The sequence below is a fragment of the Rhinolophus ferrumequinum genome, chromosome 19, assembly GCF_004115265.2.
Source record: "Rhinolophus ferrumequinum isolate MPI-CBG mRhiFer1 chromosome 19, mRhiFer1_v1.p, whole genome shotgun sequence".
Classification (NCBI taxonomy): domain Eukaryota; kingdom Metazoa; phylum Chordata; class Mammalia; order Chiroptera; family Rhinolophidae; genus Rhinolophus; species Rhinolophus ferrumequinum.
In genome coordinates this window covers 53,731,584-53,751,007 of record NC_046302.1, presented here as the reverse complement: position 1 = coordinate 53,751,007, position 19,424 = coordinate 53,731,584, and the positions used below count along the sequence as shown (strand labels likewise).

At 39.1% G+C, this 19,424-nt stretch overlaps 1 protein-coding gene across 2 annotated transcripts in view; it reads left to right on the top strand.

Moving 5' to 3' along the window:
* TMX3 (thioredoxin related transmembrane protein 3) overlaps positions 1-18,520 on the top strand; it is a 40,897-nt gene extending 22,377 nt beyond the window's left edge. The window contains exons 8-15 of one of the 2 annotated variants that reach the window (XM_033087340.1): positions 3,044-3,110; positions 4,118-4,216; positions 6,948-7,005; positions 7,190-7,243; positions 8,022-8,078; positions 11,889-12,018; positions 13,310-13,378; positions 14,848-18,520. In XM_033087340.1, coding sequence (XP_032943231.1) covers positions 3,044-3,110; positions 4,118-4,216; positions 6,948-7,005; positions 7,190-7,243; positions 8,022-8,078; positions 11,889-12,018; positions 13,310-13,378; positions 14,848-15,108 — 795 coding nt within the window. In that variant the 3' untranslated portion in view covers positions 15,109-18,520. The remainder of the gene's footprint in view (positions 1-3,043; positions 3,111-4,117; positions 4,217-6,947; positions 7,006-7,189; positions 7,244-8,021; positions 8,079-11,888; positions 12,019-13,309; positions 13,379-14,847) is intronic. The other variant, XM_033087339.1, reaches the window with a different exon arrangement.
* Positions 18,521-19,424: the final 904 nt, after the last annotated feature.

Here is a 19,424-nt window from a genome sequence, read left to right as displayed (position 1 = left end):
GAGCCTGCGTATCGGGAGGAAAAGGAAGGAATCAGGGATGACGCTTAGGTGGTTTAGAACAACTGGTAGATGGTGTTTTTATGATCTTGGGGATATTGCAGAAGGAGCAGGTTGCGGGATGGGGACGTGATCAAGAGTTTTGCATTGTTCGTTTTAATTTGATTTGGTGTATCAGACAGCCAGGTACACGTGAGATGCACAGTCGGATTTAGGGGTCTGGCATTAAGGCTGTATAAGTAAACTTCTGAATCATGGGAGGCAAAGTATTAAGGAAATAAGAGGGCCCAGGACCTAAAGACAACAAAGGAAAAGGAGAAACAAGAGCCATTAAGTGGGGAAAAACGATGAGTGACAAGCCAAAATAAAAAGCAGTTTAAAATCGGAGTGGCCAGTGAGCGAGGCTTGTGCAGAGTGACTGTGAAAAGGAAGCAAAGCAGCCATGGTATCTGTCCACTTGGATGACAGCGGTTTTAAGAAAAACGGTTTTAGGCAAGGGAATAGGGGCTTCATCGTGGCCTTTGAGAGAATGCAGGTAAGGAATTGAACACCACAAGTACAGGCTTCTCTTCAGAAAAGTGTTTCGGAGATGGGGACCTGAGAATTTGGCAGTAGCTGAAACATGAAATGAATCAGGGTCCTTTTTCTTTTTAATCAGTATAAGTTATAAAAAAATCAAAATAATTTTTTCCACAAAGGTATATACCATATTACACATTGGTTTTTTTGTTTAACATTTTTTAATATTTAAAAAGATTACCATGTTTCCCCAAAAATAAGACCTAGCTGGACCATTAGCTCTAATGCGTCTTATGGAGCAAAAATTAATATAAGACCCGGTCTTATATCATAGTAAAATAAGACTAGGTCTTATATTAATTTTTGCTCCAAAAGACGCATTAGAGCTAATGGTCCAGCTAGGTGTTATTTTCAGGGAAACACAGTACATTACCTAGAGTATGTATTTAATGCTTCCTATAATATGTACATAGATGTTTATCTTATAAATAAATATATATATATTCTAAAATGGTTTTCAACTCCTTGGGGAACACCAGACAATTTCTGGCCACTTTTAACTCATTTGGATTTACGTAGTTCGGTCTCAGAAGTTATTTTGCAGTGTTTTATGTATACGCTTTTACTTGAAGGGGGTAGGGGGAAAATAGGCTGGAAAATTAGCCATACTTGCCATCAGATTCTAAAACAGATGCCTCAAAAGTTGAAGAAGCAGTATTTTGGGATGTCTTAGGATATCTTAATGTGATGTAGAGGCCTAGAATGGACTAGAACTTTCAATACACTTTTGTCTCGTAAGTGCAGTGGACCACGTTTTAGTATTAGAAATGAGAATTCCTACTGGACGCTCATCCGTGAAGCTCTCCAGGCAGTTTCACCTGGCATGCCTCAGAGGGCTTGCAGTCTCGGCCCTGACTCCATCTCAGTCCTCATGTGAGGACGGGATGTCTGAGATCCAAACCCCTGGGACCTGTAACATCTGGGTGGGCACAGACAGTGTCGCTACAAGGGCACACTTCTGGGCTATCAGGTTGTTGTTGTTTTCAATTTTTATTAATAGCCTTCTTACCTAATTTATTTAACATTCTTTAATTATTCCTGCAAATATCAATATTTGTTATCTCTTTTTTAATTCTGAGTATGTGGTTGCAAAAGTCTTCTGTGGGGTAATAGTTATTTCAGAATAATGAGAGGATTTTTACTCCCTTAAAGAATTCTCAAATAAGGACAAAAGCCATGATTTTATATTATCCCCAGATTTTGAATTTTAATGTGTGGTCATGCAAAGCTTCCTTAGCTTTCCAACTAGTATTTATAAAAAGCTTAATAAATGGAAAAAAGGAATATGAAGATGAAGTAAGACAGTTTCTGACTTCAGGATACTTAACGATGAATGGAGAAGTTTGTCATGTAGACAAATAACTGTAATATAAGAGAGTGAGTTTAAAGGACCACAAGGAGAGAGGAGGAGGGATTCAAAATACGTGGAAACGGATGGCAGCAAAGGTGATGCCTTTAGTACGGTGATGGTGTGGCCCACTCAGGGATGTCCTTGAGGAGAGCGAGGCTGAATATAAGAAATACTTGCAAAGCGCCTTTGGGGTCGAGTTCCTAAGAGAAGGTGGATAGAGGCATGCTCGATGACAGAGCCTTACCTAAGCTTGACCACTGCCTTTAAAATAGTTCTTTTCATGGCGCTGTACCATTTTTTACCAGAAATGTACCACACCTTTCTACATTACCTGACATATGCCTCCTCCCCTTTATAATCTTTCCAGGACAGCTGTTTTTATTCTTACTGTTAATTTATTAGTTAGCTACTGAACTGTTTATTTATTTGTTGTTACTTTCAGTATTGATACACTCATGTGATAACTCTCTGTGGCTTACCCAAATTATCTCTTTTGCTCTAATACTGGTTTTTTAACTATAATTTTACTATTTTGATAAAATTACAATACAGGTGTAGGAAGCAGCTACCTTCTGACTGAATCCCTTATTATCAAATAGCATTGTAAGTTTACATTTATGAAGCAGTTCACAGTTCAGGCCTCCTCTCACGTCTGTCAGCAGATCTAGCTCCTGACTCCCTGGTGAGGTGGGGGCTCAGTGTCCTTGCTATTCAGAGGAGGAAGCTGACGCCCCAGGTACAGTGATGGACTCGTGACGTAGCCCTGGAGTGGGGGGAAGGACTCGAACCCACCTGTGCTGACTGGTTACCTCCGTGCTGCTCTTCTGCCACCTCAGACTGCCTCTCATCCTTTACTTCCCATGATGTCTTTAGGTCTTAGCACTCGAAGGCTATTCCTTGGTTTTCTCCATAGGAAACAGGGCGCTGTGCCAGGGGATGAAAAAGTGAGCTCAAACCCCGTCCTTGGATGAACTTGGGATTGACTGTGCTCTTTTTAACTGTAACAGTTTTGTCATTCTTGTTTGTTTTTTTCTTGCATCCTTTATTATTTTTGAAATCATAGCTACCAATGGAAATTTTTTTAAATAAAGTTATTTACACGTCTGATTTTCGCAGTATGTGACACTGAAAGAAATGCCCGCTGTGCTTGTTTTCAAAGATGAAACTTACTTTGTTTATGATGGTAAGTTCCAAAGTTTCAGATCCCATAAAACATTTTAAAATTAAAATGCTGTGTCTATTATAGGACTTAAATGTGAATGAAAGATTTAGTAAATGCAGCTGCTGCCTATAGTTTTCATTAGTTGAATGACTGATGCATTTTTCTTACCCTTCAACTTTACTTTTTCCACTTAGCGTTCTTTGTTCTGGGTTGTGTTTTTTTGTTTTGTTTTGTTTTTTGTCAGGTCATCTCCCTTTTTGAGAAGTGAATCCTATGCAGTTTCTATACATTACTTTAAAATATTCAAAATTAATTTTTAAAAAAGATAAAACATTTCAGACTCACAAAAAGGTGAAGAAATAAAACATCCTCAATAGTGGTGGCACCCTCGTGTATTCTGCCCTTAGCTCCTTCTCTCCTTGCTGGACAGAAGTAACCACACACCTGCTATTCAGCATTTCTTCATCAAAGCAAATACTTGGCCTATTTGTAAAATATATTTCTTACATGTAACATACATCATAGTAAAGAGGATGCTCAAGTAATAAGTCCCTACCTACATACCCACTCACCCAGCTTACACCATTACTGAAATCTTGACCCCTTTTGCTTCCAGAAGTTTTTTTCTTTGTTGAATTATTTTAAAGCAAATCCTGGTGGCATTTCATCACTGTGTGCTTCATTGTGCACCTCTTAAAAATGTGGACTGGTTTTTTATAGCCAACCACATGCTGTTATAACACGTAACAAAATTAACAGTAATTCCTTGGCATTGTCAAATACCTACTCCCACAATTCCCACATGGTGCTCTGAGGTCCCTCAGGGCCATCGGCAAACACACAGTGAAGAACGGCTCTGCAGTAATGCTTTTGTACATCGGAGGGTTCAGAACAGATTCCTATAAATTAAATTTATGAATTAAAGATTATGATCCTGTGTCCAGCATTTTATGCACACTGCTAGAATAGAACATTAGAAACATTGTAATCACATATTTACACCATAATTTACCAACTTTGTTTTTAAGAGTACGAAGACGGTGATCTGTCATCTTGGATCAACAGGGAGAGGTTTCAGAATTATCTGACTATGGATGGCTTCCTCCTGTATGAACTTGGAGACACCGGTAACAAACATATACAACTCTCCATAACGCTACGAAATTTTTCCTTAATTGATTACTTAAATCTGATTCTGGAGGAAATGAATTTTAAGCTCTGTTCTATAATTTCATTTCTTTAGACCTGAATGCCAGTTCTGTTTTATGAGAATATGGATTAATTTTACTAAAGAACATAGCTTTATGTAATCAAAGATTAGCCAGAGAGGGCTTGCTAATAGAAGTGAGAGTGACAAGAAAATAGAGCCTGGAGAACAAGGAAATGAGGGAATAAAACAACCAGGAAGCTATAGTCAGGAAGCTGATTTTGTGTAATAAGAGTTGAATAGAACTCCCACAACCTTCCAGCCTGCTTTTACTCGTGAGGAAAATATGGGTATCAAATTGGCATTGTTACTTAAAGCTACAGGGTTGAAATTGACAGGCAAAGCAATATAAATACAAATCTAAAAAAGAAAACTATAAGAAGATAACCTGTGGTCCCAAATACGTGAAACTACAAAACTTATAGGAAGCTAACCATGTAGGTTTTAGGAGGATGTGTTTCATAAATTTATAGTGGATTACAAATAAGAAATCATGGTTATTGTTACCACATTTGTTTCTATTCACATTTTTGTGATAAGTAGGATGGAAGTGTAGTTTTAGATTAAAAGAATGGGAAAACTTGACTCAAGGCTCAGTTTTTTTTGTTTGAGAAGTAATGGTCATTAGTTTTCACTTCCTGATTTTCTGCACTCCAATCTGATTAAGAATACAAATTAGAAATGTTCGAATGGTTCTCCTGTTATTTTGTAACTCTTAGGGTAATATTTGTTCTAGTTCTTGAGCCTGCATGTTTAGCGTTCTGTGGCTGGTGGTGTTTCTGTCTTTGCTTATCCTTACAGAGGGAGGCAGGTATTAGCTCAGGATTGGAGGCTGACTCGTGGGTGTACCTTCTGATCCTTTCAGGCCTGTGAAGGGCAAGGGGGGAGATGTGGGAGTAGTCATTTTGCTTTCAGTTATTGTGATCGTAGGAGAAGCATGGCTGCAAGGTAATTAAAATTGGCTCTGTTCGTATAGGTTCTTCTCCCAGGTTGATTTGGAAAAAAGTTGGCTGTGGCAGTCAGTGTTCCTTTGCATGTGCGCCGTAATCGTCCTTGTTAGGTATCGCGCTGCTCCTCATTTCACGTGGCCATGTATACAAGCACCGCAACTGACTCCTGGCTCTCGGCGGCTTCAGACACTCAGTGTCTCCCCAGAAATTCTGGTCCCTGCCCCTTGCGACTCCTGCCCAAATCTGCAGTCTCGTTTCACTCTGGTCTTCCCCACCCTCTCCCTTCTCCAGTTACACTGACTCTTCAGTTCTTAAAGAGGCTTTGCATCTTGCACCAAAGCACCTTCATGCATCTTGTTCTTTGCCTGGAATTGTGTAGTTAATCTATGCTCATGTATCAGAGTCAGACCAAATATTACTTCCTTAGGAAGGTCTTTCATGGACCCCCTCAAGCTACATTAGTTTCCTCTGTAATACTCTTACAAAAACACCATGTTCCTTTCCTTCAGAACTCTTCCAGTCGTTCACCTTGCATCTGTTTGCGTGATTGTCTTCCCTCTGGGCTGTGCTGTCCGGTCCAGAGCTATGTCTGTGAGTGCTTGTCACCATGTCCTTCGTGACTGGCCCGGGGTTGGGCATGGTGCTTGGTGCGCAGGAGTCATGAAATTGATGTGTGAGAAACAGCCTGCGCTGGCCTGTGAGAAGATGCTCTGTGTATGGTAGGCAGTTTGGAAAAAAACTTGAGAAGCTCTTGAGAAGTAAAGAAGCACAGCAAAAACCAAGCACTGAGTAGTAAATGAGATAACATTTCAAGAGGGGAAATAATTATTGTGAATTAGTGTTTTCAGCTGAGGGTTAAAAAGAGTCACGATGATATGGAATTTAAAGGCATGTGAGCAGTATGGAATTAGGGAAGAAGCATTCAGATGTGGGTGTAGCTCACTGATTTAATCCTACATTCAAATACCTACTCTGAGCCAGAAACCATCCCAATATTTTCGTGCATATAATCTCATTCAACTCTAACGTTAACTTTGAAGTAGATACTAGTTTCCAGGGTTAAGTTGAAGTTTACTCAAGTTAAATCACACAGCTAACAAATGCCAATGCTTCACCCCGCTTCTCTCTGGCCGAGAACGTAATGGGCACCGCTGGATCGCAGGGTCTGGTTGTCTGACTCCAGTGCTCGCACACTGCCTTCCTAGAGCATATTAGAGACAAATACGGTTTATGTTCTGTACAGGGATAAATAAATCTGAATCCATTGTTTCTGGGTTACTACTGGCAAGTTAGTGACCCCCGGTCCCGGAGGGAGCGGTGGTGTGAAAGTCCTTCTCATTTCATACCGTTCTTTCAGAGCTGTAGTACTTAAGAGTGAACTTCTTTTATCAACTTATTTCCTACGGTTTTAAGCTTTTGACAAATACTTATTTTAATCATTTTGTGGGTTATGTTGAAAAATACAACTTGTGTATATGAATTGTTAAACGTTTACTATTAGTTACATTTTGAGGACGAGGTGGTGGGGAACTTACCATTTGGGGCCGACCAAGTCACCGATTCACTGAGTATGATGTGTAGGGTAATTGGAATTAAATTCTAGAAACATTATTTACTAATTCCCAATTCACAGCTTCAGTAATAGCTGAAGAGTTTGCATATGAGGGTTATTGAACTTAGATATGTCATTCTTCATTTCAGGAAAGCTTGTGGCTATTGCAGTTATTGATGAGAAAAATACATCAATCGAACATACCAGGTATAGTACCTTGAAATTGTTTTAAGCTTCAAGTATCACCTAGTTCAGACTTTACATGGCTTCAGATAAATTTAGCATAGTATTTTTTCCTGTGATGTTAGATAAGGCAGCAGACATTATAATTGAATTATTATAGATTTTTCAAGTGAAGAAATGAAATAGTCCTATATTTGTTCTTCTACAGATTAAAGTCAGTTATTCAGGAAGTGGCTCGAGATTATAGAGACCAGTTCCACAGGTAGGTGCTTGCATTCGGGATGACTCCTTTATCTTGAGCTACGTTTTATAATATAGTAAACCAAAAGTAGCATTTCATAATTTCCGAGATGAATACAGAAATATGAATGGTCTGGACTTGAAATTTGTTGCTACAAGTGTAAAAAAAAAAAAAAAAAAAAAAAAACTTTATAATTTGTAATATGCCTGCTTCTTGATAGGATTTGGGATATGTTTGTGGTAAGAAAATACGTACATATACTTTGAGAGGTTAAACGAGCAATCACGAGTCAGACAAATGGTGATTGTAACAGGAATTAAAAGATTAACAAATTTGAAAATATGAAAAGAAGTGACATTTTTGTTGTGTGCTAAATCATTCTGTTTGTTGCTGCCATAACAGACAGTTAATATAAATTTGTTATATTATTTAATTATTCCCTTTTTGTTCTGAGTCTTCTAATGATAGATCAGTATATTTCTCCTATTGCATAGGAGGGGCGTCTTCTGAGTAGTCCTGTTTTAGAGTAAGTGGGCAATTTTTCTTAAACGTATTTTAGTTAGGAAAGCTTATGTTGCCCTGCATTTTAAACGAAGTAGAAATGTCTTAAAATTTGTTTAATTTTACTTGTGTATATTTGTATCTCAAAAGCCTGTAGAATTCAACACCTTTCTACATTAATTATACGTGATTTATATGTTTACAAGCTTACCAAGTTAATTTCTTCTTTTTTGTATTTAATATTGCCCTCTTTTTTTTTTTTTTTTTTGTTTTGGTTTGTTTTGTTGTTGTTGGTTAGGGATTTTCAGTTTGGACATATGGATGGAAATGACTATATAAATACCTTGCTGATGGAGTAAGTAAAATGCTAAATGATGAAATAATTTTGCTATCAATTCTATTAATTTTTAAATTTCTGTTTCTGAGAAACAGAAGGACTAATAGCTGAAAAGGGCAAACATTTGATGTATGTTGATACAGATGTTCTCCCATTAAATATTTTACTTCACTTTTTACATGTATATTTGAAAAAAATGAAATTTTCATATTGTTCTTTACTAAAAAAATGTGACTCCCAATCCAATGTTAATAATTTATAGTATTTTGAAAAGAAGACATCATTCAAAAACTTGAAAATTTTGTAGTTTCTGTTTAGTATACACCTTACTTTAAGATCACTTTAATGAACAAATGTAACTGAAGTAGAAAGTTTTTAGTATTCAAGTATTACTTGTTATTCTAGAATAAATTTATTTTAGCAGACTAAAATAACTTTATAGGGAAAATATACAATTTTACAATAATTTCATTGGTTCTGTTTATAACGTAAAGATCTGATTTGTCACTTCTGGAAGTTTAAGATACTAGAAAACATTTGATATACCAATATTGAATTAATAAATTTCAAATAAGGACTCACTCTAGTGAGTATTTACTGTACGGGTTGGACAATTAAGTTTGTGAACTTACCACCATGTAAGTGCATGGTGGAAAATCGCAAACTTAACTGTCCGACCGTGTATGTTATACACTATCTGTGACACTGTTGATGCAAAAACTGAGGAAATTAGAGTCCCTGTCTTCAGAAGCTTACAGTCCGCTGGTTAAGACGTGATCATCACAAAACTGTGAAAAGATCTGTGTAGTAGAGGATTCTGGAAAGACTTTCTAGAGAGACTTTCACCCCCCACCCAATGAACACCAAGGTGGAAGGGCTCAGAAATGCTTGCTTGACGAGGCAGTGGTTAAGAGAAGTTCGAAAGGATGAGAAGTTAGCTGAATGGAGAATGGAGAGAGGTTATTTCAGGCAGCGCATAAGTGCAAACACAAGAAGTGGGAGCAAAGCAGGGTTAGGAGAGTGCTGGAGCTTTCACGTAGCCCCTGGTGCAAAGATGGGGTAAGTTCACGAGAGACGGATGCGCTTGTCTAGCGGCATCCATCCAGGGCCGCTACGTCAGCACCACCGCGCTGTGTCCGGTCCTTGTTAGCTTTGCTCAGTAACGTAGGGGTAGCAGATGCCGTCATTGGTTGTTGCAGTGTGTGCGGTAGAGCCTTCCATTTTCCAAGTCAGAACAGTGGGACAATGAAACCAAACTTAAAAACTCACAGTGACATTCAGCATTTTCAGTTAAAAGCCTGAAGTTATAAAATGGCGTTACCTTTCTTCATTTATATTCCATTTTTTAATCCCTATTCTGATTTGATGTACCAGAGATATAAAGTACCAGATATAAAATATATAACAAAGAAATCAAGACAAAGGAAAACGTAATCAAGGATCTGTACAATTATTAAAAGTACTTGAAAAATTTGGCCCTGACTTTTTAATACTCAAAACCAAGTGGAAACCATGATTTAAACAGAGTTTGCAAGAGACCAAAGCAATTTGGGTCCAATAAACAACTGCTTGACCCAGGATGTTATTCAGAATATCTAGAGATGGATAGACCTTCCCACACGAGTAATATTTCCAACGTGAATTGTGAGATAGAAGTTTTGAGTCAGAGAACAACAGTAATCTCCACCACCAATCCCTTATCATTTGGGTGGGTTTATTGTGGTAGTGGCGTTCATATTGTATGTTTTGGTTTGTTTTGTTTTTGAAAGAAGAGGGAAGGCATTTTTACATAGTGATGGTTCTAGAATAATTGAAAGTCCTCACTGAGCACTTACCTTGTGACCAACACTGGACTATGTGGTCCTTGTTTGTAACTTTTACAGCAACTCAGTGAGGCGTAAGCACTATTACTACGTACATTTTATGTAGACGAGGAAACTCAGATTTCTTATAAGACACTCAAGGGAGTGATATTATATGCCAAAGGATGCCCAACAAGTAAAAGAGACCCAGTCCTCAAATCCAGATCTGTCTTGCTCCAAAAGCTGTTAATGGCAGTAGCATTTAGAGTGACAGATATTAGTGGAATTTAGTAGGTATTGATGCCTAAAGTGTTTTTAACTTAGGGCAAATGTATGATATTACATAAAACAAGTACATTGTGGCATTGACTATATTTTTTGCTTTTTCTCAAAATAGGGTGCTATCAGACCTTTGGTCTGTTAAAGTATTTTGTATTGGGTTTAGTGAGTATAATTAAGAGGGAATAGGATCAGATGTTATTTTCCATCGTTATTTAAATTGAATAATTTCAAAACAAATAGTTTACAGTTTAACTGTATATTTAACTTTTTCAAAGAAGTAAATTTTCACAGGAAGGCCTGGTTCTAATCCATTCCATAAAAACTGGGGTTTTTTTGCTACTCAGGCATTGTGATAACAAAACTGCTTTCAGTCAAAAGATTGCCTGTTAGGTTTCTATGAACAAAAATGAAGCTAAGATTTTTTTTTTTTTTTTAATTACACAGGTAACCATTACCTAATAGTAATAATACTGGGTGGTAAAGCACCCTGCTACCCAGTGGCTTCAAACAGCAGCCACTCATTCTGTCACTTGTGTGGGCGTGGCCGACCTGGGCAGGCCACAGCTAGATGCGCCTCCATCCTGCTGGTTCCCTTCAGGTCTGCTTCCCAGGTCTTTGTGTCCTTGACCCTGAAAAGGTATTTTCCTGGAAAAATAGCAATTGTGAAACTCAAGGTGGGAAGCCCAGCCATGCAAGTACATTTCAGGCCTCTGCCTCCTCACTTCTGTTGACCAAGTCACACGGCTACACCCCATCGTGGGGTCAGAGTAGCACATTTTGGGGAGGAGAGAGAATTACGAGCAACTGAGCAGTTCACTGGACTGTTACTTGCATGGTGCTGATTAGTGGTGTGAACTGTTTCTACCGCGGAGCTTTATACTTTTGCATGATACTTTCATATACGTAGACATGCAGATCTCCATAAGCTGATGTGCACATGACACACGGAATTGAGCGCCATCCTTTTATGATTGTGCAAAAACCTGTCTTGGAAAGAAGAAAAGTGAAATTATTTCAATGAAATGAGACGTACTGGTTGTGCTAGTTTTCCGTCTGCAGGCTGGATTGCCGTCTGGTGTGTGGCTGCCGTACGTCCCCAGGACGGAGAGGGGCGTAGAAGTGGGATAGTGGGAGGTAGAGAGGTTAGCGTGGTCCTCAATGACCGTGTTAGGTACAAAGTGCTGTGCTGAATGTTGAACTTGAATTTTCTCTTCTGATTTTTATAACAAGATAGGTTCTTCCCCCAACACACACCTTTATTCATTTACAAATGAAAAACATTAAGCTTAAGAAACTAAATGATGGAAAGCCCCAGATTTGAAAACAAGCAGTGTGACTCCAGAGACCTGCTGGTTAGCAGAGTGCCATTTCAGTGCGATGGCTGGTGCCTGGGTTGTGTCTGATTAACAGGGATGGTATTTAAATTAAATGTGTGGCAAGGAATACTATTGCCCAGAGATTGATACTTTGTACATATTAATTTTATCCTTAAGTTTAATCGTGAACACTCAGTTGTCTGATATATTGTGTATTAGAATGTTTTTCACACAATCTTAATTTAACTATTGCTCAGTGGATGCACAATTTGAAATTTTCTTCAATGTAGGCAAAGGGAGGCAAAGCTATTAATATAGCTCCTTCCTTTTGTAATGATAGCACTTAAATATAATATAAATACATATTAGAATATTTGTTATGTCTGTGTTTAATGTGTATTTTGATTTCTTTCTTTTTCTATTTTCAGTGAATTGAAAGTCCCAACTGTAGTTGTACTTAATACTTCCAACCAACAGTACTTTTTACTAGACAGACAGGTTAAGAATGCCGAAGACATGGTCCAGTTCATTAATAACATTCTGGATGGCACAGTAGAAGTAAGTCATTCGCTTCCATTTTGGAGGGATGATGGGAGGAGCCGGAGGACAAAGGCGTTTTAGTCTTTTCTTCTGATTCTGGAGGGGCCAGGCCTCCCCTCCGCACCTTCTCACATTGTCGAGAGAGTCCCGTTCTGCCGGACATAGGAGGTTCTTTTGTGGGAGATGCTGCTAATGGGTGGAATTGTCCCCCCAAATAGGGTTTATTTGGGGGTGTTTTTGTTGTCGCAGTGATCGCGATGTGCTGCCGGCAGCAGAGTCGGGACGTAGGGATGCCACAGTCTGCGGTGCGCAGAGCTGTCCCGACACCAGTGAACTTTGCTGGCTGTTAGGACCTTCCTGGATTCCAGGGCACAGTTGGGTTAGGTTACTCAGATTGGTTTTCTAAGAAAACCTGTGAATAAGACCACAGTTTCTTAAGAAACAAGGAAATGTACTGAGAATCAGAGCCCCAGTGGAGAGTTCCAGAGCCTATCAAATATTTCTCAGAAAGTATGAACAGGAGGTCTTCACTTTTAGTTTTTATTTTTCTGTAACTCTTACTGCAGTGTTTTCAGACGGGGTTGCCACCCATGTTAGAGGGTCACGAAGCCACTTCAACAGGTCACGGGCAGCGTGCATCTGAAGGTAGACTAGAGTAACAGGAAGGAAGATGCGCGTCTTCTGCGCTTGCATGAAGTTGACTTGTGAGAGTTTCGTTTCAGCTTCACACGGGCTTGATATGAAAGTAGGCTCAGAGTGACAAGTATTTCTGCTCTGAAACACTGTTAATCACACAGTAGGATTGTCATAGTTGTCAAAATAATATCTGTGAGTGGGAACCTGCCTATTTGTAAGTTACTGAAGCCCATCTCAAACTGTTTAACCACTAAGAGTTCTTCCTGGGTCATGTGGCTTAGAAATTCAGGGAATGAGGCCGACGTCAGGGGTGGCTGGATGCCAGGAACGCGGTCGCTTTCCATCAGGAATCTTTGTCTCAGCACTCACTGTCTCTAGCTGAGCTTCATCCTCAGGGAAACTCTCCCTACACAGTAGCCAAGACCCTGCAGCAAGTCTCAGCTAAACGCAAAAGGTGGGCAGGCCTGGCCTCGGGTGGTGGTGTCGGCCTTGGTGGGAGAGAGGGAGGAGGCTTTCTCCAGAGGAGAGCCCAAGTTCACACAGGGCAGCGGGGAGGTGGGACGCAGGAAGTGGGACATACTTCTCACGTGCGCTTTTGTAAGATGATGTAACAGAAAAATGAAGTAATAATACTTGAATAGCAATTTAATGGTCTTTTCCTGTTACATTGAAGGCCCAAGGAGGTGATAGCATTTTGCAGAGATTGAAAAGAATAGTGTTTGATGCCAAATCTACTATTGTGGTAAGTTGTGACAGTTTGTTTAATGTCATTGACAATTGAGACTGTATAAGTACATAGGTCCTTTATGTCTAACTAAGGTAAAATGTGGAATTTCAAAGGGTTAAGTAAAAATGCATCTTTTTAATTTGCAAGGTAAGAACTAGCATGTATTTACATTAAGAAATGAGATTCAGATAGGAAATGTTTCTAGTTATTCACTTCTTTATGATTGGTTACTTAACTGGAATTCAGTCACTTAATTTGACAGCGTGACTTACAGTCTTTTTCAGAGTCTCTTTCCTTGTCCTGCCCTTTTCAGTTCTTGGCTCTGACCCATTCTTGCTTAGAGCTCCAGAACTCTTTCTTACTACCCCACCTCCAGCTCTCAGTCCCCTTGACAGCAGAAGCATTCCTGAATTTGTTCGAGCCATAGGCTTAGTTCTCCTGGTCTAGCTGCAGCCTCCACTGCGTATTTTCATTCCCTCTGACTAATAGCAGTAATCAGGTGACAGCCGCGTGGCTCCTGTCGATTAGAAATGAATTCTCATACCACCCGGCTTATCCCATGTGTCATTCGGTGCATCGATGACATTCCCTTATTTTCCTGCTGACGCCGACATGGGCTGGTCCCAGCACATATTTCCAGTGCTGCCGCAGCTTCCTCTTGCCCTGTGTCTGCTCCGTCCATCAGCAGCCACGCAGTTTGTGTCACTAGCCCCATGGGTCCTGGTCACTTCCCCTCCCTTTGTGGTGGCACTCACCAGCAGGCTCTGTTTGAATGCCGCGTACGCCTCCTGCTATGCTCTCGCCGCATAGGGAACGGCCTGACTCCTACTCTTGTTAAACTTCCGCCTGAAAGCGCCTTTATTTTGTGAGCGTTCTTCTGTATCTCAGTCCACAGTCACCTTGCTCTCCTGTGAATTTGTCTCTGTGGTTCTCAAGAGTTAGGGTCGCAACCCACAGAAGTATTATAGTTGAAAAACCTGTTCAGTAAAGTTGCTTTTATTTTTCTAGTTGCTGAGGAGACAGTATATAAATTGAGGGAAATTAATTTAATGTGGCTTTTCTACTAAGCAGATAAGTAAAAACTAGTTGAAATGTCCTGTGAAGATACGGGTGTGTACCTTCTCCAGGTAAATAAGCAGCCTTCTCAGCGATCAGACTCCTGCTGCCCAGGACACAGCTCCAGGGCTGCCGGGCACGTCGCAGCCATCTCGGAGACCTTTATGGTTCATGTGAGACAAAGAAACGTGTGGAAAAGGTGACAGTGCCTTTTTCTGCTGCCAACAGCTGGTTACACGCACATCATAAAATCTCTCTCCTGCAGTACCTGTAACGTGGTAACTGCAGAGACGTTGACATCGATTCATTAAAACTGAAAGCAAGTGGGATGGCAGCCAAAGGAGGACATGTTAGTGGTTTTGGATTCAGGCGTGCTTTTTCCGTGCGGTGCACGTGAGGGGAACTGAGCTGTGATTCTCTCTCCACAGTCTATATTCAAGAGCTCCCCCCTGATGGGCTGCTTTCTCTTCGGTCTGCCACTGGGTGTCATCAGTATCATGTGCTATGGCATCTACACAGCGGACGCAGATGGAGGTTACGTAGAGGAACGATACGAAATGTCCAGAAGTGAAATCGAAAGCCAGGAAGCCCCGGAGGGCAGCAGAGAACAGCAGGAGCCAAGGACTGGAGACTCGCTCGTGCCTGCTGCGCAAGAACCCAAAGACGTGTTAGAGAAGAAGACAGACTGAGACTTGACCAGTGCAGGACATTTGATAGGACTTCAGATTATTACAGAGTCTATTTATTGACATTTAATCATGGTCTTTACAGAAGAGAACATGCTGTTTGTATTTTGCTAATATAAACTGCATGGATTAAAGTCTTTCCGTAAGTGGGGAGATGTTCGGAGCAAAGAGAGGAAATGTTTAACTAAAACAAACACAAGTCACTCCCGCAAAGTTTGCCTCGTACCTTAGATGTTGTTACAGCAGACCGATTCTATTGCATGTTTCTCTATCTGAATAGTCTGTTGCAGAACTAAGATTTATGGGCAGGGTATTTAAATTGGTCAGTCAGGTAGAAGATTCATGTTTGATAGAGAAAAATAATACCTCCACCTCCTACCACCTGTTCTCCTCTTAAATGTTGGATAAGATTTATATGGACAAAATTAAGTCTTTAAAATTCAGGCACTTTAAAGAAAACTAATAACTTTTTCCACAGGTCAATTTAAGATTATGAGATTAAAAACAATTTGGTTTTATATAGCATAGCGATTTTATTTTATTATTTTTAAAGGAGAGGAAATGTTGTTACCTTTTAACTTTATACTTAGTTGTATTATAATAAATTTTCATATTAGCCTGTAGAATATTAAAAAAATAGTGTTGTGTTTAGTCTTTGCAACAATAAACTGTGTTTCCTTGGAGCAGTGACTCCAAAGCAGGCCTGGGAATGCGCGCAGCAGGTATCTCAGCTGTCACTGAGGAAAGGATCTCTGTCACTCCTACCCTGTTGTAGCCTGAACAGTCTACTTTTTTTCTCTCTTTTTCTGTTTTGGGATTTCTTCTAAAAATTTCCTTTGTTAAGAAGCTCTTGCTGCTTTGTAAAGAGTAATAGATAGAGATCACATGTTCATGTCACGGTAACGTATCCAGTATGTGTGTATCTGTGTATATATAGACACAGGTACATGTATACATATAAAATATATTGACATGTGTCTGTTTCATGATTCATGGGCATGTCTGTGTTCCTGATGAGTAATGAGTGACATAAGCAGCCTGTCAACAAAATTCATGTCTATTGATTTAAGAGGTCAGCCAGTTACCTTCTTCTCCATCCTCTCAATTCTGTCTGCCATATCAGCCAGTGACCTCTCATCTTCTCTCCATAATGAAATAATGTAGGTATTCTATCGCAAGTAATGTAAAAACATTGGTATTTTTTTAAAGTAACAGTTTAATATGTTTATTGTAGATTATTTTCGAGGCCTTTGTTTTAGCTAAGTTTAGGATTTTTATTAAGTGACTATTTGGGTGATTATTCACGGAGTGATTGAGTTGTCCAATATTAAGCATATTATTAAACATTTAAAAATGTTTGTAATCACTTTAAAACTGTGTAATTCATGGTCCTGATACTGAAGTTGTGTAGGGTTTGGTTCCCCAAGGGCAGTTTTGGTCGTTTCTGATGTCATGCTAATCACAACTAAAATGAAACTCTGTATCTTAAGAACTAAGGACTTAGTGATAAGTGTTTAATTGTATCCATGTTCTTTATTACTGCATAATAATTACTTGTTCTTGATGTTTGGCACCTCGTTATTATTTTTAATAATGAAGCACATATGCAGTCACAGGGTATTTCAGGAAATACTAGAATGGAATGTTCTTAAATGGAAATTGGAGATAAGTGGTGTTGATTTAAAAAATGGATTCCTCTCCAAAGAGTAGCGAGGGATTCTTTTGGAAGATTACTGTCCCTGTTCCCAGTGGTGAAGCCGTGAAAAGTTGAGGTAAGTACGGATGGCGTACTTGGGTCTCGGTCTAGTAAGAAGGTCAAAGCTTAGCCATTCCCAGTGACAGGAGGAAATTGTAGAAAGTGGCATTGCTCTTTTCTTCATGTTTATCATTCTCAGGTGTCCATCATCTGCATGTTTTTTTATCTTTCCTCAAGTATCACCTACAAATGAAAGACCTCAACAGGGAAAAATCAAAAAAGAATAAGAGCTCAGTATGTATCAACAAACACAAGTCCGGCAATCTTCAGAGACTTTTTTTTTGTCTATAAGCCAATGCCTTAGTCTCTCTTACCTTTTTCACAACTCTATACTGTTGCCCCGTATTCCATTTATGTTTTCAAAGTGTATCTAGCGGAAAAACAAAATGTGTAAATGGTTTATAAGTGAATAATTTGATCTCTTCCTTTTTGTATTAAAATTTTCCTTTTTTACTTGTCTCTAGGATAGTGTCAGAGTCTTCACACAACAAATTTAAAATTTTTTGCTCATTGTGTGTTTTTCCCTTTAGTGTGATATATCCTGTTTCCCTGAAAATAAGACCTAGCTAGACAATCAGCTCTAGTGCATCTTTTGGAGCAAAAACTAATATAGGACCCGGTCTTATATAAGGCCGGGTCTTATAGTAAAATAAGACTGGGTCTTACATTAATTTTTGCTCCAAAAGATGCATTAGACCTGATTGTCCAGCTAGGTCTTATTTTCAGGGAAACATGGTATCAGAGATTACTAGGAATGCTATTTCATTCCAGAAAAGTAATAATTCAAAATAAATGTAGATTTCTGAATGAATCTCGTGGGAGAGCAGAGACCATCCTAAATTCAGTGATAAGTCTTACTCTGATTACCTATCAAAAGAGGAAATATCCTTCAGTCTGTTAGGGTTTTTTGCCTTCACTTTTAGTTGCAATAAAGTTCAACTTCTAAATCTAAAATTCAAAACCCCAGGTGCTTGCTGCTGCTGAAGCTGGTGTGCAGACAATATTCAAAGATGTTTCAGAAAGAGAAAGTGCGTGTCCTGAAGCTGTGTGTCCCATTGTAGCTTGCAGTCCTCTTTGTTTCATTGTATACTTGAGTATTTCTCTAGCTACTACCTTCTGAGACATATTTGAGGAGGATTAGACCTGGACTTTTCATTTTCTTTTTCACACACAGTGTTTTCTGGTGTCTGATTTAGAAGTAACATTAAAAGCCAAATATCTAGAGGTTGAAGGAAGGGTCTGCATGAGTAGTTAACCGATTAGCTATGTTGTTGTTTTGTTTAGTGGATTTTTGTTGTTTCTTGTGTTCTGTTTCAGGGCTTTGTTTGGTGTGGGTTTTATAAAAAGTGATTTAAATATCTTCTTTATTGCTTCAATATAATAGGGAGGTAGGGCAGGAAAAAATCACTCAGCTATTCTTACTACGCCGAAATTGTTCAAATAAAACGGGGATGTTAAGGCTATCAGTTAATTGATGGGGTTAGGTTTGCCATTTTATTTTTATAAATATCTATTTTTTTTCTGACTGTGTCTGAGTCCAAGAGTGGGCAAACAATAATTTTCTACTTTGGACTAATCTATGAAGGTTTTTTGAAAGTCTGTATTAGTAGTCGAAACATGATACCTGCCTTAAGGCACCAATTGTAAACCTTTGTTTTTCTAAAATAAATTAATTGAAAACATGTAATTGTTTATTTTTACTATTTATCCTTTGGGTTTTTGCGACATGAATAATTCTCTACAAGCAAAGAGGACAGCTAAGACTGACTGTCCACAATTTTATTTGGACTGACCATACAAACAATTTTATTGTTCATAATTATAGAATCAGAATTTTAGAGTTTAAATAGACTTGAAACATTCATTCTAATCTTATCCCCTTATATTACATATAAAGAACCTAAGATTTATAGGTTTGATACATTTTGTATTTGTAAAACGTGGTCATTTTAAAAAATGAATTACAGAGTTTAAAGTTAGAACAATTGGATTTGAGTCCTTGAGCAACTGCTAAATTGTGAACTTGGACACAACACAACCACTCTTCACTTTCACTGTCCCACTGTAAAAGGGGACTCTCAAGCCTCAAAATTGTCCTTTTTAAAAATAGCATCAAAGGGTGAGAGTAGATGATAAAAAAGCACGACTTGACATAAATGTTCATTTTTAAAATTATGTTTCATATTTTTGTACTATGGGCATCTCTCTTGTTGAGAATGGCTCTGGCACAAGAGTAACAGCCCAAACGTTGGTCCCACACAACTTGTGGACGTGTACCGACTGGCTGGTTAGAATCGCCTATTCTGACAAGAGTGACAAAACGCGGTCAGCTGTGTTTGAATTCCCTGGGAGTCTGCCAGAGGCTCCTGTCCCGGACGAGGGGCAGCCTCGCCTTGCGTGTGTGGGTCCTCGTCCTTGCTCCGTCACTCACCTGTGGAAAATTGGGACGACTCTTCCCTTCTCTGCTCCTGTGTCTGTAATGAGGACGATGGCACCCATTTCATTGAATGAAGAAGATTAAATGAGTTGCGCATGATGCATATTTTGAGCATGACTGGCACTG